This window comes from Oryzias latipes, chromosome 2 (assembly GCF_053564925.1).
Source record: "Oryzias latipes strain Hd-rR chromosome 2, Olatipes_Hd-rR_3.1".
Lineage (NCBI taxonomy): Eukaryota > Metazoa > Chordata > Actinopteri > Beloniformes > Adrianichthyidae > Oryzias > Oryzias latipes.
The window spans coordinates 18,372,172-18,390,724 of record NC_136238.1 but is presented as its reverse complement, the minus strand read 5'-3'; the positions used below and the strand labels follow the sequence as shown (position 1 = coordinate 18,390,724).

The following is an 18,553-nucleotide window of genomic DNA, read 5'->3' as shown; positions in this document are numbered from 1 at the left end:
TTGAAAATGTTACATAAAATGTATCACTGCAAAGCAACTTCTAAAGTTTTGCAAATACTGCAAGATAAACATACAGAATAAAAAAAACACAAATTTTCCTTCTATCTTTATTATTCTGTTTAAACAAGAAAACATCTTTCCATAGAAGTAGGAATTGTTTTGCAAATTTGCAATGGCTAAATTCTGTTTTCTTTAATCCAGAAGCATGACATTTGATAAAAAGATTTAGGCAAAACATACATGAAGAAGCTTGTTGCACATTAAAAAAAAGGGAGCCAGTTTTCTTGTTTTCCAACAAAAGAAAAGTGCTTTTAAGCCCCAAAATTATGTAGAAAAAACAACAAAATACCATTTTTGATGGAGCATCCCTATACAATTTTTCATTTATGCATAATCACTATGTGTCATCATGCTTGGAGCACAGAGCTATGAGTTCACCATAGCCTCAAACTCATCAACCCTCTGTCTGGTGTTTCCTCTGCGGATCTTTCTATAGGACACAGTTTTATACTTCGAAGTTTTCTTCCCATCATTCTCTAGCCCATCCTTGCTGTTATTCTCAGAAGAATCTTCTTTGTTGCTTTTCATTTCCTTCTCTGGGTTTTGTTTGGCGGATGGCATCTGGGCCGGGCTCTCTTGTTTGACTTTCACTAACCCCTTGACGTCAGCATCCATGAGTGAACTCTCCTGCATCCCGTTGCTACGGGGGTGAAAAAAAAAAACATAACTGTTGTTTTATGCTTGTCCCCAAGGAAGACGATTATGATGAGATCTCATCCTTCACAAACAAACAAGTCATCTGGGTGGAATTTTAATTGGGGCTTAATGAATGAATGAACTCAGGCCAGAGTGACTGCTCTTATGCAACACCCCCTCAGCACACAAACTCAGATTTAAACATTTGAATAAAAAAAAAAGAGCGTAAAAAAAACAACAGGAAAAGCACCAGAAATGATTTTCTTTACATCACCGTATTCTGCAGACTTATATTATGTAATTTTTGATGATAGACATCTACATTTTGTTTATTAAAAAAAACAATATTAATATTATTAATCATTTTTTCCTGTACTTAAACACCACATTTAAGGTTTTGATGACTGCTGTCACTTTGAAATAAAATTATTTACACTTTTAAGACACAAATAAAGGTTGTAATGTATCTTAAGATTGACAAGTACAGGCATATCTTGTTTCTGTTTTTCTTCTTTAAATAAATAGAACTAAGGAGCAGCACAGGCAACTACGCAAAACATGTCAAGCATTTAAAAAAACTTATATTCAGGATGTCATCCAATTGAGTTGAACTTACCACGTTATTCTTCAAAATGGAAACTGTCTTGGATTAAATTTCTTCAAAATCTGTTAATTTTTCGCCAAGATAATTTATTTATGAACCTCAAATGCATTAAAACTACTGGCTGGTTGTTAAAATTAGAAACAAACCAAAGCCACAGCGTCTAGGATGAACAGTTCAGTTTGTTTGTAGTGATGCAGAAAATGAATGACAACTGGAGTCATTAGTTAAATAGGATCTGCCTGCTGCTTATGAAGCTGCAGAACAGGCAGGGACCGTCAACAAAGTGCACCAAAACAACCCATACAATCCATTTTGTTTACAACTCATGACAATTAATCAAAAGTACATAACAGACACTCATTTATGTTAATACAGATTCCACATATACTACTATTAATCAAAAAGCCATCACTATTTTTGAAACTATAAACTATAAACGTCAGAAGTAACTCACTTGGTAGATGTTTCCTTGTCCTTTTGCTCTAAAGTTTGATTTTTGAAATATTTTTGGTTGTTGTAGTTTTTAAGTTTGTTTTTCGAAAAAAACATTATCATGAAAAAGAACATATAAGGAAAAGATTTATAAAAAAAGAACAATATCTTTGAAACCACGGTAAAAAAAAGTGAAAAAAAATGTCTTTTTAAAGAATTCACACACACTCAAAAATTTTCAAAAGTGCATTACTGTAACAAATGTGTTTGCTGTAATAGAAAGAGTAACTTTACTTTAATTAATGGGGAATATATCAGGAATCTGAATTAATAACAAAGAGTGTGTAAGATGTAGATTTGATTATTTGTTGTGAGTTGTATACAAAATAAAATGTATTGTCTGGGAATTTTTAATGTACATTTTAGTCCATCCCTTTTGTCAACAAAGTAAAAGAATCTTGCAGTTTTTTTGCGTTTGTTATTCATGACTAAATTATCTCGGAAAATACTTGGAAAAATTATCTTGTAAAACCCCAAAAATATTTCAAAAAACACTGAAAAATTAATCTTGAAAAAGGTTTTTACGATAGACTTTCAGTCAGTATAAATTCAAATGCATATCTTTGTGAATTTTCTTATAATATGTTGTTCCAAATTCCTTTTTCACCCCTTTAAAATCCCCAATTGATAAAGTGCCTCACAAAAAAAATAATAAAAAAAATCAAACACTTTTCAGAAATAAGATAACAATATAGACCACCGACAACGCTTATAAACCCACTTAAATCTAAAGGGACACTTGACCTTTTAACATGTTAACAGGCAGGATACATTAAATCCCCTCTGAATGAACATATGAACAAAAACTAGAATAAACGCACACATTTATCTGTAAATTCTGAAAGCTTTAATAACTTTGTTCAGTTGTCAAATCACCAGAACTAAAAACTTCCACTGTTTAACTGAGCAGGACAAATAGAGCAGGTTTTACCTGAGTGGCTCAGGTGCAGCTTCTCTGCAGGGTTCTGCTCTTTCACCTGGATGATCAGAAGAAAGAACTGCACTTGTTCTTGTCTGGAACAGGAACATGTCTCCTGGAGAGTGGGAGCTCATCAGTGGAAGCAGCCTCAACGTCTTTTTCTCTGCTTGGTGATGTGGGTTAAATGCCCCTGGCTGGGCCAGCAGGGTTGGAGAGTTTAAGGTCGCCTGTCTTTGTGAGGGTCCTGGGAACAAATCCTTTGCTGAGATTATTATACGGTTACTGCCTAAGGGACTTACGCAGATCTCCTTCCAGGTGGAAAGCAACAGACGAAGTCCTTTTATTGACACAAGGGGGAGCTTTCACATCACTTTTTATGTCTCCAGGAGGATTGAGCTCCTGTTCTGCTTTCATGCTGCCTTGGAGAGGATCTGCAGTTGCTCTTTACAGCAAATTTTAAATGTCCTTAAGGTGGAAGTTTTACATTTGTTAGAACAAGAGTGATGTTTACAGTTTCATAGAGCCCACAAGTTTTCTCCCTTCTCTTCTTCTTCTACAAGGGCTTCCTTAATGTTCTTTGACATCCCATACTCTCCAAAAGGAAGATAACACAAATTCAAATATTAAATAAAAACTCTCAAATTGACAGAAAATGCAAAGAGTTATGATTTAACCCTTTGTATTCTTTTTTAGATCCATTAGGGATGAGGACAATGTGTGCCTTCTCAAGTTGCCCAAAACAGGAAGCAGCCCCATACCATAACACTACCACCGCATCACGCTACCACAATTTTGCCCCTGCCCCATGTTAAAAAACGTACCAAAATTTGCACGCGTCTAGTACCCGGTGAAAAGGAATTTTGGGCATAGTATCTGGTCCCCCCTCCGAAAAAAAATGGTGACATCCAAGGAAGTGTCAAAAAAATGAATGGGACCAAAATCTCATATGGGACTCAAAATAATATTTTAGAATCCACTTACAAATTCAAAACACGCGTGTTGGGTATGCACCCAAGGGAAATATATATTCCATTTTGTAACAAAGTTGGAAATTAGGAGTTTTTTACCCATACCCACAATATGGAAAAATAAAACTTTTATTTCAGTAATCTGAATTAAATTTCACACACACACCTCCAGATTAAGTGCACAAGTTTTGTTGACCTTTGACCTCGGGACGACCCTTTGGAGTTTTCCAAAAAAAAAACACCTTTAGTACCAGCTACAAATTTGAACTCCTTGAGATTTTTAACTCCTCAAGCATCAATGGGAAGCTATTTGAAAAAACATTTGTTGCCAAGAAAATCCAACAATGTACTTCTGAAGGTTCTTCTAAAAATGGTTGTTATTAAGATAAAACCAACAGAAAATCTGCCACTTTGACTTTTTGTTTTGCTTTCACGAATTTGTCACGTCCAGCACTGACCAGGCTGGCAGAGACATAAGGGGGTGGTAAAGGCCTGGGGAAGCAAGGGAAGAAGCAAGTTTTTTAATTCTGTGGTTTATTTTAGGTAATTTATTGTGGTCTCCACTTTGTGGGGCAGATCAGAAGACAACTGAATGAAATTAATCCACAGACCACTGCTTATGCAAACATTTATTTATTTTAAAATCTTACAAATTAGATTGCTTCTTTTCTTCAAGTATGCTTCCAAAGTGGTTTGACTTACTGACGAGAAACGACAAAACTAAATGTAGCTTAATTTTGGATGTGTGTGTTTGGAGGATTTTCTACATCATTTTGATTCAAATAACGAGTGTTACTTATGATACTACATCTATACAACACAATTCTTTTTTAAATTTCTAATGCCAACTTTTTAAAAAAGCCAAAAAGCTGTTGAACTATTTTCCTAAAATTCACTCCTGCTCTGACACTTTGCTTCCTGCTGTGCTCTCCACGCAGCGAGCACCTCGTCGTCTTCGGCCTCGGCGAGAGCTCGAGCTCTGATTCTCTGTCTGGTTTGGGCGATGAAGGCAGCTACATCTTCTTCCTCATCGCTACTGTTGTCCTCCTTCCTGCTCCCCGTTGCACCCGTTTCCTTGCCTTCATACCGTGAGTGATGAGTGAACTTTCTCCTGGAGGAGAAGTCGCTGTTGCTCTCCGTTTCCTCGGCTTGCTCCCGAGTCCTGCACAGCCTGCTGCTTTGCGATTGTGTGAACCCTTCGCACAAAAGCTCCCTGTTTTGACCTGATAAATCCTCACAGATTCTGGACTGTAGCCTGGATGTGATGCCATATGCTTCCTCGTCGATGTCTTCTACGGAATAGGACGCTCTGCGGCTTGAGAAGTCAAACTCAGAGGCCGAGGCATCGAGATCATCATACGGATCTTCTGATGGATCTTCCACTGAAAATTGTTTCCTTTGGGGAGGTCTGACACTTTTTAGCCAGTCGTCAACGCTGGTGTCCTTGTCTTTCTCCAGTGCAGGGTTAAGATTGAGGCATCCCGATAAGCCGTATGTCCTCTTTGGTTTCTCCTTCTTTTTTGTTTCCTCAAGAAATTCCTCCTCTCTTTTTTTCTTGTCCTCCTCTTCCTCATCCTCCTCCTTTGGTTTCTTTTTTTTGTAGAGAGTGCTGCGTTTGTTGTCTTCTAGGATCTTCTTCTTTTCATAGGTGGCCATCTTCTCCCTCATCTCTGACTTGATCTCCTTGTCCATAGAGTCCAGCTTGTCCAGGTTGACCTGGTCCTGGAAGAGACTGAACAACGGGACGCTGGTGGTGGTGATCTTCTTTTTCTTGGAACCCAGAGTGGAGTCAAACTCAGACCTGAGGGCGGACCCTCGCCCACTAAGGCTTGAGGTGCTGCTCAACCTGCTGTCTGACAGGACAGAGGACGCCCGGCCCCGACCTTTGGAGAGAGCGCTGGAATAGGAAGCACCACTTAACAAAGACGCTCTGTCATCGTCTACGACTCGGCCTGCAAGAAGGCTTGATCCACCAGCGAAGCTGAGTTCAGAGCCAGCTTGTGAGGGAGGGGGCAGGCTCATTTCACTCTGCTTCTGTTTGATCGTCTCAGAGACGACGTTGGCGATCCAGTTCTGGATACTGGCCAGGTTGACCATTGGTTCTCCTGTGGGGCCTTGCACAGTAGGAACTGGGAGAATTGGTGGTACTGGAGGGACTACAGATGATGAAGATCGTGTACTGCGAGCTTGTGAAACTGAAGTTATGATAGATGACCTGCCACTGAGCATGGACATGTTATCATCGTTGTTGACACTGGGAGGGCCTGTGACACCAGCATCAGCCCAGAAGGCAGACAGAGGTATCGTCCCTCCGCTAATGCAGCTTTCTGTCTCCCAGCCACACATGGACTGACTTTCCTCTAAAGTTTTCTTGGAACGCTCTAGAATCTCCTCCCGTCTTTGTCTCCTTTTGATTGTGGCAGAATCCTCGCCTCGACTGAGTTCCAGGATCTCATCAGTGTTTTCCTCGCCAAGACGCTTTTGCTGCCTCCGCTTCCAGGCCTGGTACGCAGTCAGGTTGACGTCTTTGAAGGAAACTGTCTTAGCGTCATCCTCACTCACGCCTTTTTCTCCGTCAGCGATGGAACTTTTCTCTCCGTCCTCACGTTCTTTTTTATTCCAACCAAACTGGATTCTTTTGACACGCCAACGCTCTAAAGGCGTCATCTTCTCCTTGTTTTTCTGACAAAAGTTGTACATGGAGCTGGTGTCAGAGAGGATGCTCTCCACTTCGTCGTCAATCCTTGTATTTCCTTCTCCAGCTTCTGTAGCTGTGTTGTCGCTGCCCTCGTCGTCCTCTTTCCTCCTGTAACGGGCAGCAGCTTCTTCCTCTATCTCCTTGAGTCTTTGCTTCCAAAGATCAGAATAGCTGGTGCAGCTGGAGGTCGACGCTGCGTCGGAAGGCAGGCGCCTGCTGCGACACTTGATCTTCTCCTTCACTGCTTTTACTTGCTCACTGGTTACACTTTCCACTTCAGTGTGTGCCAGGTCTTTTGCTCGCTTTGGATGGACCCCGAGGAGAGATTCCACATCCTCATCTTCACTGTTGAGCTGCGCTTCCCACCACTCTTCATTCTGGTATTTCTCATTTCGCTGCTGCCACTCATGGATCATGGAGTCAAGATTGTCATCATTCTCCTCTCCATTTGGCTTGGGATTCTCAAGCAGAACTAGTTTCTCTTCAACTGCGGAGGAGTCGTGGCTATCCAGCCCGTTTTGCGGCCCGACCAGCCCACTTTTGAGCGCTGCGGCAGCCGCAGATGAGGCCACGCTGCTCATCACACTACCTCCATCTTCCTCCTCTTCCATCATTATTGAATGGGCTTTCACTTCCAACATACTCTGATCTTCCTCTTTATCTGTATCGTCTTCATCGTCAACTGAGGTTTCACCAAAGATCTGGGCTCTAGCACGGGCGTCAATCACTGAACACTGGCTGAGTGTTTCATCGTCGTCGTCTCGCTCCTCCAGCAGGTTTTCATTGAGCTCTCGCAACTGCTTCAAGAAACCCTCGTTGGGATTTATTGCTCGTTTTTTCCGCATGGTTGTGAGGGCTTCCATGATGGTCATATTCTGGAAGATCATCAGGTAAGATGCCACCAGGACAGCAGAGCGACTAACCCCCATCATGGAAACAACAAGGGCCTTCCCTGCAACAAAAGGAAACACTAATTAGCACCATCAGAAACTGGATTTTGATGCCAATTTCTATCTATCTATCTATCTATCTATCTATCTATCTATCTATCTATCTATCTATCTATCTATCTATCTATCTATCTATCTATCTATCTATCTATCTATCTATCTATCTATCTATCTATCTATCTATCTATCTATCTATCTATCTATCTATCTATCTATCTATCTATCTATCTATCTATCTATCTATCTATCTATCTATCTATCTATCTATCTATATAAATATATATATATAAAAGAAAAAACTTGGTGTCATAGAATTTTGGCCGGGCTCAAACCGCAATTGTCACTTTATCCTCCATGATCAGATAATTTACAAATGGCTGGCACTTGTGTGAATTAAAAGTTAAACTGGATTCACTTTCAACACGCGTCAATTGCGATGTTCACGGAGCCCGAAAATTTGTGAAACATCTAACTATTTATTGTTATTTAACTTTAAATTAAATATTTACCTTGCTACCTAAATATTTAGTTAGTAAATGTAACATTTAGAAATACGTGAATTAAAAGGTGTAAAAAAGCATTTAAAAAATGTAACATGTTTGTTTTTCGCCCAAAACAGGCTAAATAACAAAAAATATATTGGTGTTACTTTTTTAATCTGGGCCTTCACAAACGTTACTCCAGTTTTTGGAAGCTGTTCTTATACTGGGATTCCTAAGAAGTGAAATTATTGGGGGTTTGTCCAGGATCAGGACCTTTAGCTAAATTTGTGTTAACCTGACTTCCTTTTTCAGGAACTAATAATCTGTGTGGCCAACTCTAAGCATTGAGATCAAAGGTGCATAATTAGCCAAATGAAACCACAGAACATAGCTGAAAGCATTTATAATAAAATTTATATGCAAATGTCTCTGGTGGAAAAACTCAAAGAAAATCCAGCTGTGTGACCAAGTACCCCACACATCCTGGGCATCAAGTTCCTCTCAACTCATGAGAGATACTGGATAAAAAGGACCCACAAAGACTGTTTTAAATTTGAAATAAGGGTTTTGTCAAATCTGAAAGAGACAAGGCTAAATTGTTGCTAACAACAAAGCTTTTTTCTTCTTTCTTTGTGGTTCTACCTGTTATGAGTAACAAAAAACGACCGCTTACCTTTATGTGTGAGCAGCGCCTCGTCCAGGAATTCGGCAGTTGGCCGAAAGTGTGGTGAGATGTCGGCTTCAGTAAAATCGTCCACCTCGATGCCCATGTACTGGATGTTCATGCCAGCGTAGAAAGACTCGTTGGTGTAGACTCCAGTTCCATGGGCTGTGTTAAGGATGTGTGTGATCCCCATTCGCTTTAATCGAGCTTTATTGACTGCGACAGACCTGGTGCCAAAAAAAAAGTGATTTTTTTTTTGGATGAAACTATTAAAAATTAACAAGGTCTCCTACAATTTTAGGAGTTGTACCTTGAGTCCTCTAACAACATCCTTCAAGAGAACATTTCCATGTTTAATCCCACCCTGGTCATCTTTTGATCTATTTTCAAAGCGCTCCCAGTGGTCTTTTAATTATAATTATGCTGTTTTTAGCCCAAATAAAAAAACTGTGTTGTTTTTTAGGATATAGTTTTTGCAGAGTGGCGGTAAATCCTCAGAAATTTGCCCTCTACATCTTACGCTGCATAAATCACCACAAGAACGTATTAAAAACTCCAAGAATACAATTCTCATTGAAAATGGTTTTCACTACATTTTGATTAAAAATCGAAAATTTTCCCAAAGGGACTTTTTTCTGTGGCTTTTCAAACTTGGCAAACACTTCAATCACATCATGACTGCTGTATTTCACAAATATCCACCACACTGGTCAAATTACAGTTCAATACACCCCTAAAGATTATTAAATGACTTGTTAAAGCTATACTAAACATATTTTTCTGAAAACTCACTTCTCAGCGATAAAGATGTTGGGCCACACCTCGTCCACAGGGTTGCTAGGAGCCTCCAGGCGCTCCTGCACCATAGCCCTCTGGATGTCCAGCACACAGGGGGTGTTGTAGGGGCTTCGGTCGTCAATCATGTCCCGGACCCGGTTGTAGAGGTCCTCCACCATCAGCTGCTCGGCTGATTCCAGCATGGATTCCGGGATAGACTCTGTTCGTATGCCACGAGGTGGCAGCTCTGAAGAAGAGGAACCAAACCAGTCATGGAAGCAGTGGTTATTAACTGTCTGCAAGTAATTGAAAGTTGCAAAGATAATAAGCAGGCTTTACAACTCAGCAAACTTTGGGCTCTTGAACTTGTATTTTTAAAATTTTGGTTAGTTTATTTTAAGACACACAGTGTCTTAAAACAATCTTCAAGTTGTGTTTTTAGGGTTTTTAACACGTTCTTGTGGCATTGGAGGACCTATATTAAGAAAATAAAGTTCAAAGATAAATGTCTGTGTATTTCTTTATTCAAATCGTTGTGAATCAGAAGCAGACAAAATATGCCATTAGGGAAAGATTGGATTTGTGACGTGGAAAATATACTGGGCGGGCCACAAGTTCCCTGCTCTGCTTCCTTCTGATGTACATCTTTATTGTCCTCATCCGAGCTGACATCTGGCTCAAAACTGCATGGCTGGATGGCTCCAATGTTGTTTGCCATTTTTGTTGCGTCATTAATGTTAGCTTTGGGATGTCAGGGGCTGTATGCTGTTTAGAGAGCAAGAAACAGATGGATGACAGGAAGCGGGGACGGGCTTGCTCCGTGTCAACAGTCCCGCCCACAACTTAGACCTGAATTTCTGATGAACTCCTGCTGCTCTTCATAAAATATGTCCTACAAAGTTTCTTTTTATTTTGGATAAAAACAGCTTCATCATAATTAAAAAACCACTAGCAATGATGTTACAACATGTAGATAAAATAACGATGGAAGTTGGACTCTGTTGTATTTGGTTCGATTGTCAATTCATATTTGGACTCTTCTCTTCTCCTCTCCTTAGAGTTCATCAAGGTCAAAAGTTAAAAAATTAAGTTATATTTGATTAATTTTTTAAATCTGCAAAGACTTTCTGAGAAATTTCATCAGCACTTAATAAAGCTGTTTTAAAAGGGCTGTAGAATGTCCACAAAGGCTTGAACAATTCTATCAGGAGGTGAAAAAGGGCAAGGATACCAAGGTATTTAAAGGAATCTGGTGACCTTTCAGCTTTAAACAGTGAGGGAAATTAAGCTGCCATAAAATACAGAAAGAGAGTCAAGGCCAAATGACAGAACCTGAAAGTACCAATTCTGTAGAAATTGATCAACAGAGACACAGAAAAAGTCACCAAAAATGTAGAAACTCTAAAGTTGTTGTTAATTAGAAATGTTTTGCAATTCTGGAACACAAAAAGGTTGAAGGCAAGAAAGAGTAAAAACACAGTGTTTAATGGAAAAGCAGTCAGCTGCATGACATGCGACGGGGAAAAAAATTGTGAAAAAAAGTGATGTTAGGGGAGAGACACCTACTGACGAAAAAACTGAAGTCCATTCAGGCAGATGTCTAACACAAAAAACGAATTATTAAATATTACAATATAAACAACCTCCAACAAATAAATGATCGACTTATTATCTAAAAATGTTAAGAAAATGTAAAGATAAAAACAAGAATAAGGTAATATAAAGTGGAATTTTTTAAAGTGTTAATCTGACTGCTACAATTTCAAATATTCAAAACGCTCCTCAGTAGTTACAAATGTGTGTTTTAAATCTATGAAATATCACATTTTTGCCATTTTTTTAAGAGTTTGGGTTTAGTTAAAATGAGCTTGAAGACAAGAGGAAGCTGTAACTTTGTTATTCTGCCTGTTCCGACACATTAAATATGAACAGGCTAACGTTCCCATTATGAGGGAAACAATGTTCCCCCAGCATCACGGGTAAAACACATGCAGCCCGACAAAGCTCTCATGGTGCATTTCCAGCTCCCTGCGGGGATAAAAGCACTTTGTCTGTCATCCCAGGGAATGCACGCATGCAGCCACATGTGCTGCTGTTGTCTCTTAGCTTTCCAGCCTCAAGTAAATCATAGCACTCATGCAGAAGCTGGCTGTGCGCATCAGTGGCCGTCAGCAGATGAAACATGCAGCATCCATTAAGATGTCACTAATGTCTGTTACAGGAGTTGATTCGAGATGTGTCATGGAGCCTAATTTGCTCAATCAGCGTCACCCCGCTCCTCCAGCGAGAGCGTGTCTCCGCACTAACCATGTGAAGGAATGGACCGCCTCTGACTCCAGAGCGTTTCTACTAAATGCGACTTGGTTCTTCTCCTGCATGCTGACTTTGAATCAGAAGCGAGGAGTTAAGCAGAAGTCTGTTGAAAACTGCATGGCCTGATCTGGAGTTGGCTCATTTACACCCTACCGAGTGTTTGCGTTGCATCTGGAAATGTTGAGCAGTTGCAAGAAGAACAACAGACCAGGGGGCAACTTTACTTCCATTTGAATGAAGACTCTTGGCTTTTTCTCATTCAGCCGTATTGATTGTTTTCTAGTAAACTATATAGAAATTGGCAATTGTTTGACATTTTGACCATGTTTAAATTTTCCTAAAATGTGTTAGGAGGAGTTTATGACTTAGACACATGCACCTGCATCACATCTTTAGGTTATAAGAGGTTGTAGAAAGGAGCAGCCACATCTAAAGTGGACAATGGTAATAGGTAATAGGTAAGGCACTTATGACGTACGGGTGATGCTGTCAGACACCTACAGTTGGAGGACACTAGGTCCAAAATGTCACAGCGGTGCAATTCTCGTGAATCTTGCTCCAGGCTTTTTCTTTCACAGCTTTATTCCAGTATTTGAAAGACTTGGTGTTATAAAATTCCAGCTGAGCACCAATTGCAATTATTAATTTCTTCTCCATGATAAATTTTCTAACGGTTGGTACTTCTGTCAATCAAAAGGGATGCCATCCATATGTTTCTACCAAATCCAAGTACCTGATTGGTCGGGGTTTGACTTGGTTTAACTTACAACCCACGTTCAATGGCTGCGCATTTCGCACATAGTCTGACGCGTGAATCTGACAGTTTTAGATACAGAAGCCCAAAACCTGCATTTTTTGCAGTTACAGAGACTTTCATTTGAAAGTAGATGTTTAAACGCGTCGGTGTGAATGTAGCTAGATGTACAAATTTAATTCTTTGTAGGTAATACGAGACGTAAAGTGTTGCTCCGGCTGCTTTCCCTGTTGCCTCACCCTCATGGATGATCTTCTTGGCAGCAATGGCTGAAGAGAGGTGGATGGGCTCCATGAAAATGCTCGCAGCGTCAGATCCAGAGATTGCAGAGAACCTGGACTCAGATGCCATGGAGAAACTACGAGGGAAATTAAGACAAAGACAGATACCATCACTACAACATGCATGTTAGTCAGCCGTGTGGAACAACAAGAAAACCCGCGTCTTTATCTGTGAACTGATTGCTTAATTTTTTTGAATTTTTTTAGGAGGTCAGAGGGCATCTAGTTGCAGATCTTACCCTGCTTCCTTCAGTGTTAAAGATTATAACGCTAAACTTAAACTATATTTTTCTCTTCATATGAATATATTCAGATGCAGTGATCTGTTTACTGAAATCCAGAGTTTTAAACTTGTCCCGACAGCCGTCAAAAGCCAAACGCACAAGTGACTGCTTTTTTTTTCTTTTAGAGACTGAGTCAGCATCTAAATACTGCCTGCAAGAATTTATAACACATGCTTTAAGCAGCTGAAAGTGGGTTTTCTGGGTCATGCAGCTCTCTCACATCTTTTTTATTGCTAATATTTTGGAAGTGAAAATGATTATTTTGTTATGAAAATTATTTTGTGGAGATTAAATGTACTTGTAGGTACGTGTCTGGGTGTGCACACATGGTTACTCACACAAAGTCGCATAAATAAAAAAACATTTCTTATTGTTTATACCTGGGGGAAGCGCAGCGCAGGTATTGCGACTGGACTCCCCGGACGTCTCCGCCCTCATCATCTCTGTCAGGTACCGCCTGATCTCTGCTCTCTGCGTTTTCCTCGGTTGACGCCATAGCAACCAGGATCTCTTTCTGATGGAAAAAAGAAAAAAAAAGGAAAATTTTTTAGACTTCCAGCACTTGTTGGTGGTTTTATAATGATGAGTCAAGGGGAAACAGTGCAGGTCAACAACACACAGACAGGATTTATAAAAAAAAAAAAAGAAAAGCAGGATTCAATGTGACGTTGTGTTGTGAGAGTGGGATCTATTTTTAAGGTGACGACAGCTGCTTCAGCCCGCAGGCCTCAGAGCGGCACAGATCTCACAGCCCTGAGCTTCAGTTCAAGGAGTGGCAGCTCTCAGATCAGACATGTGAAAACTCTGAAACGGTCCATGACCTGTATGTGTGTGTCTGTGTGTGTTGTTCTGTTTGTTTGTGAGCCGTTGTTTGTGTTCTTACCTGAGGCTGTGAGTGCTCCTCCGAAGGCAACAGCGGCCACACTGACACAATCTCCCAAAGTTAGAGCCAGACCGCCCCCTTCACCTCCCCCCACTGATGGCTGAGGACGATCCGACATCTGACACCAGAGGAGGGGGTATCACAGTACTTTTACTCAAGTACTACCTTTTACTGTTTCTTTTGCTGTTGGTTATTATGACCCACAGCAGCAGTCACTGACTGCAAGGACCATAGTTTTTTCGTGAGGGTCAAACACTCAAAAAGGTTCAAAACGTCAAAAAAACGCATCAAATCGAAAAACAAAAACACGTCGAAAGTCGTCGAAAGCTCAAAATGACATGACAACTGTGTAACAAAAAAAACTGTACAAAAACGTCTAATTTGTTCAAATTGCCCAAAAGCCAAAAAGCCCTCAAAGGAAAGGTATAAGCCCAAAAAGACATGACCAATATATTGTAAAAGAAAAGCAGCATTTAAAGACATAGGCTATCCTAACGGCAAAATCTTCTATATTGTTTCTGCATTATTTTATTTTTATTATTACATTATTATGTGAGTGTGGCTGAAGGTTTTTGCGTTTCTCCTTCCTTGCGGTGAAAATTTAACCTCCACCCGAAAAGTCAACAGAATCATTATGGGATGGCCACAAGACCTATGGCTTGGCGTCCATTTTGTGGCGAACTCTGAAAATTGACGATTTTCGTGTCTTTCAACAACATGGGAAAACGACACTTTGGTTCAGGCGATTTTCACGAAATCGCACAGACATGCCATTAGCTTGAGTTTACTAACACCAAAGACGTTTTGTTGACCTTTGACCTTGGGAAGAGGCCGCCATCTTGAATTAAAAAAAAAAGCTCCTTTAGTACCAGATTCAATTGATAACTAAGCAGACAGTTTTTACCTTTCATCAAATTTCAACTAAAATGGATTGCATCAAAGAAAACAAACCAGAAAAAATGTTCCCTTTGGGAACCTCTTCGGACAAAATCAGTTTCTTCTTTTAAACTACCGGAAATGGAGACATCGTTGCAAAAGCACAACAATTGCAATCTGAAAAGGAAACACATTTCAGAAACAGACTCAGAGAGCTACTTGCTTGCACCAAAGATAAAAGAAGGAAATTTTCAGATAAACATTACTGAAAATGCATGGTCACCCCCTGAGGATGAACACTGGCCTAACAACAAAAAGCCTTTACTGATGAGAAAAAGAAGTTCAGAGGAACCCCCGTCCCCAGTCAAAAAGACTAAACTAATCTATGAAAATGTCTGCCTAAATCTGGCTCTAGACTCTGAGGATGAACTGGATTTTGAAAGTCCTTTTGCCAGTTCACCAGTAACTGGGATCCAACCTGAGGAGATGGAAGAAGACACATCTAGCATTACATGGGACAGCTCACCAACAACCAAAACACATCATTTAATAGGAGTGCCTGATGTCTGGAACGTTGGGTCACATTACATTATAAGACCAACGCTTGCAGCTGATGATACCTTTGGAAAAAGCCTTCATTCCAACTCCAATGTTAAGTGGATTGGAAGTAAACACTTGGGCTGGAAGGACATTGTTAAAGCAGTCCATCAAACGATCTCTAAGGAAAGTGGTCCCGCTGAAGTTTTGGTCATTCATGCTGAAGGGGATGAATTAGGAACAATTCCTCCAAGGGTGATTGCAAGTCAGATGGCAGAAGACCTGTGGGTTCTAAAAGAAAAGTATCCTCAAATGAACATAGCTTTATCCCTCATCATCCCAAGAAGAAATTGGAGATTTGGAATTCCTGCTTGTATGAATAAACTCCGGACCACTGTCAACAAAATGACCAAGGGGTATAGTGACCTGTTCAATGTGGTGGTTAAACATAAAAATTTGGTTCCAGCTGAAGAGAACATCTATCTATCTGATGGAGTAAATTTAACCGTACGAGGGAGTCATGTAGTTTTAAATAACATTTGGACTTCCATCAAGACAGTACTCCCAGAGGAACTACCAGACTGGATAACTTATTTTCTTGATGATTTTAGTGAGAGTGATAATCTAAATTGGGTGAAATGATCCCAATCTGATATTTTTCGTGAGGGTTATTGTTTTCTTTATTTTAAGGACATGTTTGTTTGGATTAAAGAAGATCTATACTTTAGGTCTGCAATGTTTGGGTTGTCTTGTAGCACTTTAGTTTACTGGGGATTCTGAAAGTGACTTAAGTGTCTTTTTGTCTAATAAAAAAACAAACAAACTAAGCAACCAAAAAAAAAAGTTAGTTAGTTTAAGTTACTAGGTTATATTTATACATAGTTTTATTCAATTCTGTAAAAAAAAAAATTTGTGTGTAAATAAAAATTGGGGGTTCTCCCCAACACTCATACTTTGTAAATTCTTACATTTTTATTTATTTTATTGTTTTGTTTAATTATTTCATTCTGAAAAATACTCGATTTTTTTCCGGGGGGAGGGGATCTTCATGAACTCTGCTTTGCTTTGCCTTCAACGTTCAGTCAAAAAAGCTTCAGCTAGACGGGGTTCAACTCCCTGCAGTGTCCTTGAAAATTCTTTGACTTTGACATGATACATCAAAGTAAATAGTCTTCAAAAAAAGATTATTTCAAAGTCTTAAAAACTATTCTAAAATTTTTAAAAATTATTCTAAAGTTTTAAAGATTATTCTATGTTGATAAAGAATTGTTTAGGAATTGATTAATATAGCAAAATTACATGTATATAATGTAAATGTACTTTTTTCTCAATAAGTTGCATTGGTTTGTATTATGACGGTACCAACCAGTGTTGCCAGGTAGTGTCACAGTTTCCCAGCCCAAACGCCATCTGAAAAACTGTCAGACCTAGCAAAAAAAAACGCACAACCCTTCTATGACCGCAGACCACGAGGGTTGGGGAGTACGCAAAATAACGATATCAAGAGACTCAACAATACACCGCTCCCCCACCCCCCACTGGACTAATTTAGCACCCGAATCCAGTCATTTTTCAGAATAAAAGATTTTTAAAATAAAGGATAGATCAGACTCATAATAAAATGAGTACACATTGCTCAATGATGGCACCATGAAACTCCTGACTGTGGGAAGACACACACACACACACACATATATATATATATATATATATATATATATATATATATATATATATATATATATATATATATATATATATATATATATATATATATATATATATATATATATATATAAAATTGAGTCTGATTGGTTGAGGCAAACGCGATGACCTCACTAAAGCTTAGAATTTGGAACTATTATAGTTCCAAATTCTAAGCTTTAGTGAGGTCATCAGAGACTCAATTTTGAGTACATCACATGCCGCACATGACATTTTTAATGACAGTGACAGCCGGTACAATATACAACATGATAGATCGATGCAACAGTACTGCTCCTGAACTTCCATTCATTTTCTCAACCCATTTCAACCCTTTCAGGGTTTCTGGAGCAGGGTTTACTGTTGGCCAAAGTCGGGTACACCCTAGATCAGGGGTGGGCAAACTACGGCCTTCGGGCTGGATCCGGCCCGGCTCCATTATTGCTCCGGCCCACTGAACAATATCAGACCCATGCTTTCTTTTTTTTTTTTATCTGGCCACACGATCAAGACCCGCATGGAATGTGAAATTTTATTCCACTATTCTGCAGTCCGTGCTCCAACCTGAAATCCTTTAAAATCCTTGTCAAATAGAACGGAAGACAGTCTTCCCTTTCTCCATCGCAGTTCATCTTTCCCGGTTTAGCTCATTCTTTTAGAGCGATAATGCTAAATAACAGCACACCAAGTAACACACCATGTTCTGTATCCTGATTGGCTGGAGACCTTGTCAAACAATCTCCTCCGTGCCGAGTCTCCTGGACAGAAACGCGGAGCTCTTCAGATCTACAGAAATCTGTGAGATCAGATCTTTGTTTTCATTCTAAGATCCTGGACCTAATTTCTATGAATGTTTAAGAATTTCAACAAGAGATAAGGGTGAAAATGTTCATGTCTGTCTGAGAAAAGTGTATTTAGGCATTGAGGAGTTTTCCTGCCACAAACGTCTGTAATCATGCTCAGTGGATTTCACCAATCATGGTTCTTTTTAGAATGGAACTCCTCCAATAAACAAGGGAACATTGTACTGGTGAAAGGGAACGCAGATATATGCTTAGCTGCAGCAGAAGTCGTAGAAATTTGATTTTTTTATAAATTATTACTGGATGAGAAACAGATGTGCAGGACACAGCTGCTTAGTTTTAGCGCAAACTGTGAGACATGTAAGGAGCTGCAGCCCTCAAAGTCTCAGCGGGACAAAGACGGGAGAGGATCCACCATTTATTGTTTTTTCTATTTAATATATCAGTATATTTCAAAGACTTTTTGTCTATGAAAATCACAGAGAGATTTATTTGGTCATTTTTTATTTCATAAATAGTGTTATTTATTTTAATAAAAGGTTTATAAGCTGGGGGGGGGGCGCTTTCTGGCTCCTCTCTCTGTGTGGGGTGGGGGGTGGGGGGTGCTGGGCCTGGGGTGTCGGCGCCTCGGGGGTTGGGACCCCTGGGCTGAGGGGACCTGGCCCCTATGCTGGGGGGGGGGGGGGGGGGGGGAGACGGCTGTTTGACCACCGGGACACAGTTTACCAGCTGTCCCCAATTTACCCCCTTCCTCATATAATCTCATATTAGGGTGAGGGGGTGGGGGGGTTAGCCTGCGATGCACCTTGGGTGGAGGAGCTACTTGGCAGTGGTCCCCTTCCATAGTTGCCGCATGGAATAGCCCACC

At 39.9% G+C, this 18,553-nt stretch overlaps 1 protein-coding gene across 2 annotated transcripts; it reads right to left on the bottom strand.

The window, feature by feature from the left end:
* Positions 1-93: 93 nt before the first annotated feature.
* styxl2 (serine/threonine/tyrosine interacting like 2) lies at positions 94-13,882 on the bottom strand. Of its 2 annotated transcripts, XM_023964469.2 has the most exons (7): positions 13,766-13,882; positions 13,263-13,396; positions 12,557-12,675; positions 9,266-9,497; positions 8,483-8,700; positions 2,724-7,329; positions 94-700 (listed from the first exon to the last, which is right to left on the bottom strand). In XM_023964469.2, the coding sequence occupies exons 2-6, from the start codon at positions 13,376-13,378 to the stop codon at positions 4,565-4,567; spliced, it is 3,450 nt and encodes a 1,149-aa protein (XP_023820237.1). In that variant the 5' UTR covers positions 13,379-13,396; positions 13,766-13,882; the 3' UTR covers positions 94-700; positions 2,724-4,564. The 2 variants fall into 2 exon arrangements, 1 of the variants encoding a protein (XP_023820237.1); XR_013648411.1 differs by lacking the exons at positions 2,724-7,329; positions 8,483-8,700; positions 9,266-9,497; ... (1 more) ...; positions 13,263-13,396; positions 13,766-13,882 and adding an exon at positions 1,313-1,523.
* Positions 13,883-18,553: the final 4,671 nt, after the last annotated feature.

Coding starts and splice junctions, on each gene's coding strand:
- styxl2 (XM_023964469.2), bottom strand. CDS start 13,378: ATGGCGTCAACCGAGGAAAACGCAGAGAGCAGAGATCAGGCGGTACCT. Junction 12,676..13,262: donor CTGCGCTGCGCTTCCCCCAG/GTATAAACAATA, acceptor TTTCCCTCGTAG/TTTCTCCATGGCATCTGAGT. Junction 7,330..8,482: donor GGCGCTGCTCACACATAAAG/GTAAGCGGTCGT, acceptor CTTTTGTTGCAG/GGAAGGCCCTTGTTGTTTCC.